General features: G+C 35.8%; 1 protein-coding gene across 2 annotated transcripts in view; it reads right to left on the bottom strand.

Annotated features, from left to right (window-relative positions):
* GRM5 (glutamate receptor, metabotropic 5) overlaps positions 1–9572 on the bottom strand; it is a 655562-nt gene that overhangs the window by 631660 nt on the left and 14330 nt on the right. For both annotated transcript variants that reach the window (XM_006895249.1, XM_006895250.1), the window contains exon 2: positions 2106–2961. In XM_006895249.1, coding sequence (XP_006895311.1) covers positions 2106–2763 — 658 coding nt within the window. In that variant the 5' untranslated portion in view covers positions 2764–2961. The remainder of the gene's footprint in view (positions 1–2105; positions 2962–9572) is intronic.

Raw genomic sequence — 9572 nt, 5'->3', positions numbered from 1 at the left:
TGGTCCAGTGGTGAGAATTTTTGTCTTCTGGACATTGAGCCTCAGTCCATATTGAAGGCTGCAGTCCTTGACCCTCTGCAGTAAGTGCATAATATTTGGTCTGAATTCCTGACAGTTTCCTATCGGTACACTGTTCTAGCCAATTTCAAAATAATCTTCAGCAAGATTTTACTTACATGTTATATTACCAATATTGTTAGACAATTTCCACATTCTATTGGACTACCTTTTTTTTTAAAAATGGGAGAAAGTATGGAACTCTTCCAGTCAGTTAACCAGGTAGCTATGTACCAAATTTCTTGGCATAACCAAGTGAGCACGCCAAGGGCCTATGCTGAGTATGGGCCACAGGATATTTTGGTTGCTTCATATGCATACCACATTTGAATAAGGAAGACCAAAAAAAGGAGCTCTCATATTAATGATGAGTATTGCCTACTACATGGATTGTCAAAAGAACAAACAAATCTGTCTTGGAGGAGGTGCAACCACAATGTTCCTTAGAGATAAAGATGGTGAAGCTTCCTCTCACGTTCTTGGGCATATTATCAGAAAGGCCAGTCCTTAGAAAAAGACATCATACTGGAACAAGCAGAGTCAGTGAAAAAAGGGATGAACCTCCTTGAATTTGACTGATATGGTCACTGCAACAATGAATTTGAACATGGCTGAAATCGTGAGGATAACACATGATAGGACAAAGTTCCATGTTCAAAGGGTCACTGTGAGAAATAATTGGCTGGAAGGTGTCTAGTGACAATTACAACAACATAGTGTGATTCCAGTGAGTTCTGTTAAATCACAGAAATATATTGAACTAGATGTCAATATCTATGAGTGCTATTTCTCATTCTGAAATTACTATTAGATCAGATGAAGACTATATTTTGTCTTTTTCACAAGTTTGTTGTATTAATAAAAAAAATCTGTTTTATTAGGGAAAAAATTCAGCATTAGAAAGGTTCTCAGAGGTCTTCTCATGTATGTCAAGAAAATTTACATATCATGATCACACAAAAGAATACATTTATGAGGATGACACTGTGAAACTTAATGAATGTTTTCAGAGAATGTTTTCAGAGGTTTCAAAATCTATTTTGTCAAATGGAAGCAACAACATCTATCCAAAACACCCTTGGTTAAGAATTATAACATAAAATCTATAAAAGCATTTTAAAGTCACCAAAAACAATACAACAGGCTAATATTATTAGCAACTATTATAAAACTTCAGATTTTCTTTGCTCACTGTGATTTAAACATAAAAGCAATGAATTTCAAAGCAAACAAAAAGTGTATTATTAAACACTGTATTCTATGAGAATATTTGGTACTATAATAAAATTAATTCACACTAATGAAATCAAGATAGTGCTAGTGAAAAAATAAGCTTTTAAAAATGAAGCCACATTAACTATAGGACAAATATTACATATAGCTACAATTTTATATCAGTAGTTTCTTTCCACTCTTACTACTTAGATTGAAATTCAGCCAGAGTTAAAATTTCCCCCCCAAATTTTCTGCTAAAGAATTAGAATTTAGTATTTCAAAGAGACTAAGAAATGTAGTCCATTTATATACATAAGTGTGTGTGTGTGTGTGTGTGTGTGTGTATTCTAATCTATTTCATTACTCACACTACTCAAAATTAGCAGTAGGAATATACTATTTTGTAATTTCCTATAACAGGTTACCTGAACTATAATTAAAGTTTTATTAGTCTTTCTATAACTTTATATGTACTTTCTTCTAATTATCAGAAGTAATCCTAATATTCTTAAAATGTTTTAAAGTGTGAAATGTCCAGTGAATATTTTAAAGACAATTTTTTGTAACCAACAATAAACAATAAAAAGCATCATTATAGCAGAAATATAAAACCACCAAAAAAATCCCCATTTTACCAAATGATGGTCTCATAAATTTCGTATTAGTTCAAATCTATCTTTCTAGACATAGATCTTTCTTAATAGTGCTCATAAATGCAGAACAGTACAGAATTAAACATAAAAAAGGAATAATATTGATTTTGAAAAGATAACCTTTTGATTGTGGATCTATTAAGTACATGAAACATACTCTATAAATACAAAGGAACATACCTTCCGTGTGCACAGCTGATACATATGTCCAGTTGTACCTCTTCACTATGTCCACCATAGCCCGTGCCTGCTGCGCATCTGATGGCACAACTCTCATGAAGTACTTGAACAAGGTCTTGTCACTCAGATCCATGCTTGTTGCCGAGTAAGCAATCTGAGGTATGTTGAAAAGTTGGAGCAGGTTCTGGACCTGAATGGCCACAGAACTGGAGCCAGGCCCAATGACCCCTACTATGGGCTTCTTAGAGCGGAAGGAAGAAGAGCCATCCACACAGCGCACCAAGCCTTCTTCCTCTTCTGAAGAAATGAGAGAATCCCTTATGAACTCAATGCTCTGCTCTAGGGCCACAGCTGAATGCCAGCAGGAATCCCTTATCTCACAGCCCAGTGTGATGTTAGGCAAGAGATTGGGGTCTGAGTTGATTCTTTCAAGAGTATGCAGCATGGCCTCCACTCTCTGAATGCCATACTGTTCACGGACTGCCCCACACTTCCTTTCATGAACTTTGTCCACTGTGGGCTGGTGATGGACAGAAAAGAGGGCTCCAATAATGATATCACCTGGCATGTGAGCCACCACCCTCCTCTCATTGGATTGTGCACTCCCACGGCCATCTTCTTTCAAAAGTAGAAATGCCAGGATTAACAAAAGGATCATTTTAGGAAAGGATATCAAGCAGATAATGATAGCATGATGGGGAAATTAGGAGGGCTCCTCTGATGGAGAAAATCAATGTTCTGTGTTGAGTAATAAATGAGGAAATTGTCCAACAATTTAGATATGTTCTCTAAAGGACCACCACGTCTCCAGGTACCATTTAGTAAGATGCATCCATGTTATCATGATCTTCAAAACCTGAAAAAAAATCATAGATTTTAACAACAGAAGTTCAACTAATTTGAAGAATCTTTATTGTCCTATAATAATGATATAGATAATCTGAATTCAAACAAGAGTCCTAATTTTTTTCTCTCATTTGTTATTTGATATAGCTTCTAAACTTCATCTTACTTAGATTAATATTTTTCACTTGTTTATTTGAGGTATACAAAACCAAATCTTCTGGCTGGCAAACAGAACTAAACAGAGAGAAAAGAGCTTTTTAGAAGCAAAGGTAAGAAAAGATTAGAAAATTTTCTAGAGTATGTACATATCTCAAAATGCTCAACCTTGGCTGAGTTTGGGTGATGTGAATATGGCTAGTTGTTTTGCTTTAATTTCAATCTGTTTATTTATTTTCAAGTTTTAGCTTTGATCGCAGACTAAGTATGCAATTATAAAACAAAAATGGTCTTTTGAACCATTTTAATATCATTACCTCTAAAGCAATAGAACATAATTTTAATAAGCTACTCAGGAATGAGTAAGTATCATGTCTTGTGTATATGTAAGACAGAATAAAGACACATGAGACCAGGCAGAAATTTTCAAGTGAAGTGAGTTATAATGTAGAAGGAAGAAAACTGTGACATTACAAAGAAAAATGTCTCCCCAATACACAGCAAAGAATAGAAAAACTCAAAAATATTCATTGTCAACAAGACACAATTGGTATCCCTTCAGTGTGTTCACAAGGCTGTAAATCAAACCAGAGAAGAGTGTCCTTCTTTCTCCCAAGAAGTTGCTTTTAAATTTCAACCACCAGAAAAGTGGACTTTGCGTTAGCAGTGAAATTCCCTGTGGACTACACCAGAGCTCTCTTGAGACATAGTGAATTGAGCAATACATTTTCGAGAAAAGGCGATTAAGTTTATAAAGTCCTAGTTTTGGTATTTTATTTCTTTTTTTTCACATCTTTCTAAAAATAATCGTGATTTGAATGGAAGTTTACAAAGAATATTGTTGGGTTTTCATTCAATCATTTTTATTGTTTTTATTACAATACCTACAACGTAATCACATTCCTCCTTCCTTCCTTTCCTGAAATTCTCATTTCCATGAATTCTTTGATTACACCCCTTTCTACCTTCAGGGATTTATCCTTAGGCAAATGTTCCTCTCTTGACCTTATATGACTGGTTATTCTAAAGCATGAGTACCTTCCTAGTATTACTGATTACCTTATTGGTTCATCTATTGTTTGGTTGAAAGCTGTGGCACCAGGATGAGTTTTGTTCCAGGATCAAAGGATAATTAAGGACCATAGTCTCAGAGGCCCCAGCAGCCTCTATTCAACCAGTAATTTAGCATTTTTTTCATATTTTCAGTTTTCTCCACTTAGGATATTCTACAGTAGTCATTTAATAAATTATTAACCTCTCAATACCCATGTTTCCTTATCTACAAATGCCTTTTGGGAACCAACATACCCCATCAACTATGAAAACAGTTCCCAATTTGAACAGCGCTAGAGGAAATTTAGAGACCTTCTCCAATCCATAAGGAGTTATGCCGCTAATCCAAAGGCTGCACCTCTCTGTGAGTTCACATCCACTTTTGACTCTGCAAGAGAAAAATTGAAGTCTCCTATGTTAAGATTTACAGCCTTGGAAAACCAATGGAGGGTTTAACATGAATGGTAATAAGATGACCACAGTGGGATTGGTTTGTGGTTTGTTTGCTAAATATTCGAGACAAGATGTTTTTTGTTATTAAATTTCCAAGGGCATTCTGTGGCTAGCTTGTAAGAACAGAAAATTCTCTGGCAACTCATTCGGTCCTCCAGAGAGCCTTCAAAGTAATTACAGAGTCTTGTAATAAAATTCACAGTAATCAGTCCTCTAGCCCTGATTCAGGAAAAATTTCCACATAGAGAATACTCAAATAGCTTGAAAATTTATATTTGAAACTCTTTTTTCAAGGAAAAATTTAGCATAGCTATGAATACAGTCATCTATTTTAATTTAAACTCCTGATAAGGGACTTTTGCCCCAAGAATGTCATTGTTATTGTTATGTGCTGTAAAGTCAACTATGACTCATAGCAACCCTATGCACTATAGATCTGAATGCTGCTCTATTCTGAGCCAATCTCATCGTCTCTGACACATCTACCTTCATTACCCTAGTTACTGAGTCAATCTATCTCATCCAAGGTCTTTCGGTCCTGCACTGTCTTTCAACCCTTTCAAGTATGATATCCTTCTCCAAAGATGGGTCCCTCCTGGCTACACATTCAAAGTATAAGAAATGGAGTCCCAAGGAGTAGTTTCGTTTCACCCTTTACAAGACAGACCTGTTATTTCACTTGGCAGTTCATGGTATGTTCATTACTCTTCTCCAGCACTATAGCTCTAAGGTATCACCTCTTCTTCTGTTATCCTGGGTCAATGTTCAGCTCTATGACATACAGCAAGTAATTGCAAAGACCATAATCCAGGTCAGGCACACCTTATTCTCTAGACTGGCATCCTTGCTCTTCAGCACTTTGGAGAAGTTCTTAACAGTAGGTTTTCCTAATGTAATTTGTCTTTTCATTTCCTGACTGCTGGTACCAAGAGTGTTGATTATAGACACAAACAAGATGAAATTCTTAACAATCTCAATCTCTTTTCCATCTATTATGATGTTTCCAATTAGTCCAGTGGTGAAACTGTTTCCTTGATGTTAAGCTTTAATGAAGACTACAGTCTTTGACCGTCTGCAGCAAATGCTTCAGACTCTCCTCAGTTTCAGCAAATAAGGTTATGTCATCTGCATGATGCAGATTGTTGAAGAGTCTTCTCCCACCCTGTTATTACATTCCTCCTCTTAAAGTCCAGCCTCCCAAATGATCTGTTCTGCATACAGATTGAAAAGGTATGGAGCAGGACATATCCCTGATGCACTGCTTTTATGGTTTTTAACTATTCAGTATTTCCTTGCTCTGTTCTAACAACTATCTCCTGGTCCAAGTATAGTTTCTCATGAGCACAATTAAATATTCAGGGATTTCCATTATTTTCAATATTAGCCACAATTTGTTGTGATCCATGCAAATTCCTTTGCAAAGTCAAAGAAACACAGATAGTCATTCCTCTGATAGGCTCTGCTTTTGGCTAAGATCCATCTGATGTAGACAATGATGGCCCTAGTACCACAGCCTCTTCAAAACCCAGCTTATATTTCTGGTAGATCTCTGTCAATGTACTGTTCTAGTTACTTTAGGATAAACTTTAGCATGATTTCGCTTGCTTATAACATTAATAGCTGCAGCAAATCCTAGCATGCTTTGTAAAAAGCAACTAACATATTATGTAAATGACTTAAGGGAATTATTTTGCATTTTACCATCCCTGACAGCCAAGAATCTCAAATTACTTCAAGGTGATCTTTAGGTAGCTCTAGTGGCCTCTTGTTGCTATGTACCATTGAGTCAGAGCTCCATATTACTAGTCCACTAGACATCCCTTCTGGTGTTCAGGGGTAAAGAATTGTGCTGCCAATGCAAAGGTACATGGTTCAAATCCACCAGGTACTTAGTGGGAGAAAGATGGACAGTGTCTTCCTATGTAATTTACTGCCTCTGAAAACCCAGTTCCACTTGATGGTATATAACAGCAACAAGCCTTAGATACTATCTTTAAGAGACAAGTGATGTCTCTTCAGGAATGTTTGTGATTATCACAGTAAATTTTTCAGAATACTACTAGTTTCAAAACTTCATCAAATCTTAAAAATAAAGTTTCTATGCCAACCACAAAAGAAATGTAAACTGAATCACATTTCCAATCACTCCCACCCTACTTTCACCATTTCCCATGGCAACAGAGATAGTATCTCTTTATAGTGACAAATAACTTTTTATAGTGACAAATATTCAAATAACTACATGTTCAAGAATAACTAATAACTAAGTGTTTGGCATTATTTAGACTAAAACAAAACCAGTTTAGATATAAAAGTTGATACTAAAGAAAAGGGAGAATAAAACTTTTGCTATTAATTTTTCACTAAGACATTTTCTGAATATTTTCAAGAAGAATATATTTCCAAGTCTGTCCCTTTCTATTTCCCTAGGTCAGTGGCCTGGGATCAATGGTTATATGCATTTTCATGTGAATTCTATTGCAGAAACTGGGAAAATCCTGAAGAAAATGTAGTAAATAAGTCTTTCCTAAATCACAAACATTAGTGAGAAAGCAATATTAGCGTAATGTTATATAACAGAATAAAATGATAGAGGAATAACGCTGTCAGTTTAAGGACTAAGGTGTGCCTGATTTAAGCCATGGTCTTTTCAATCACTCGCTGTGCATCTAGGAGCTGGGGAATGAATAAAGATGGCAATATAAGAATTGATTTAATTGAGCTGTGGTGTTGGAGAAGAATACTGAATATACCAATGAATGCCAAAAGAACTCATAGGTATGTTTTCAAGAAAGTGCAGCCAGAGTGCTTATGGAAGCAAAAATAGTAAGGTTTTGTCCCCCATACTTCTGGTATAATGCTAGGAAAGGCTATTCCTTGGAGAGAGATAACATGCTTGGAAAGGTGGAGAGTTGGTGAAAGAGTTATGTGTTATGTAGATGACATAACTTTGCTCACCAAAACTGAGGAGGACTTGAGGAGCTTGTGACATAAGATCAAGGACTGCAGCCTTCAATATCGATTTCATTTCAACCCCAGGAAAACACAAATTATCAGCACTAGGTCAATAAGTAGCATTATGATAGATGGAGGAAGATTGAAGTTAACAATTTCAGCTTGCTCAAATCCACAATCAACACCCTTTCCAGCAGTCAGGAAATCAAATACAAGTTGCACTGGAAAAATCTGCTGTTAGGGACCTGTCTCTCTCTTGAATGTTAAATAGAAAATATTTCACCCTAAAATTAAGATGCTCCTGATTCAAGTTCTAGTATTCTCAATTGCTTGCTCTGAATCTAGAGCTGGGCAGTGAACGAGGATGCCAAAAAAATAATTGATGCCTTTGAGTTGTGGTGGTGAAGAAGAGTATTGAACATGCCATGAACTGCCAAGTAAACTAATGGGTCTGTCTTGGAAATGGTGAAACCAGGTTGTACCATGGAGTAAGGATTTTGAAAATATATAACTACATCTCTGGTACTTTGGGCGTGTGGTCAAGATGCGCCAGTGCTTAAAGGACATGCTTCAAAGGGCAAAGTGTCAGTGCATGAGAGGAATACCCTAGATGTGATGGATTGACACAGCAATTGTGGCAACAGGGTCAAGTATTTCTGTGATGGTGAAATTGGCTCAGAATAGGGCAACTTTCATAGCTGTTGTTCATAGGGCTGCTATGAGTGGTAGAGGAGGACTCAATGGTGCATGACAGCAATAACAATATTACTGATTTAACATAAAAGTAGTTATGTCATTTTATTGTAAGGAGATGCAATGGATTGTAAAACATTTCGTGGATTTGAAGTACTAAGATTTTAATTATATACCATATTTTCAACAAAAAGGATATTTTACAAAGAAAGAAAATGGCATCATGGAAAATGAGTCCATGAACTTAGTTGATCTCTGGTCTCTTTCATTTCTCACACTCATTTAGAGAAAGACAGATAATCTCCTCACATGGAGATCTAAGAAAATTAATGAAAATCAATGACAGAATATTAAGAACCTGAAATAACGTAATGGCAGTGAGTTTATGTCTAACATGTTGTAATTAAAAATACTTCTTTCTAGTCTCTTAAGAAATTCTTCAATAATTTTATCACAGTTAACTTGCCAAAAAAAAAATCTGCTTCTATGTATAATAATAATGGCTCCAACACTGTTTTAAGTTGACAGAATTTTAGTCTCTTAAGGAATGAACACTTAATTAGTGTTCTGTTGTTGAGTTTGCAATAAAGAAATTTAAAAGTATAATATAGCAATTTCAATATCAAGAAATAATCACTGTATTTATGGAATCATGCAGGAGGACAACAGGAGTAAAATTTGCTGTATTGTTTTTTTCAAAATTTTCTCTCACATTATGTAAATACCTCCTAAAGAATAATAGAAATCTGTGTATTTAAGAAATTAGATTCTTGGAGACAGTTTAACTCATCCAAGGAAAATGCTGCACTATATTATCCCACATAACCAATATAAACACATACTCTAGTAATCACACTTTGGTGGTGATGTTTTCCCTTTTCTTTGATATCTCATTTGTGTGTCTGGTCTTCAGCAATAGTTCTAGGGCATAGAGGATATGAATATATGATTCCAGCACTGCATTCACTGTCACACCATGCTCTTCATTTTAATACGTAATTGCCATCTGCATAAATATAAGGAAGGACTCTCTATTGGAGTTCCAGTAGCCTACTGGTAAGGACCTGCACTGTTAACCCAAAAGCATGCTGTTCGAATCTTTTATCTGCTCTGAAGGAAAAAGATAGGCAGACCTTTGAGGGAAAATTTACTGCTTCTGAAAACCTGTTGGAGGGTCAGCTATGAGATGATCTTACTCGTTGGTACATAGCAATAACACTGGTAAACAGAGGTGGCAAAAACATGTAATTTAACAATTGCTGTTTGTTGTTGTTATGTGCCGTCGAGTCGTTTGCGACTCATAGCGACCCT

Source organism: Elephantulus edwardii, unplaced genomic scaffold (assembly GCF_000299155.1).
Source record: "Elephantulus edwardii isolate Elephantulus edwardi_28Jun2011 unplaced genomic scaffold, EleEdw1.0 scaffold00163, whole genome shotgun sequence".
Lineage (NCBI taxonomy): Eukaryota > Metazoa > Chordata > Mammalia > Macroscelidea > Macroscelididae > Elephantulus > Elephantulus edwardii.
The sequence above is the reverse complement of the archived record's forward strand: the minus strand, read 5'-3'. Positions and strand labels throughout refer to the sequence as shown.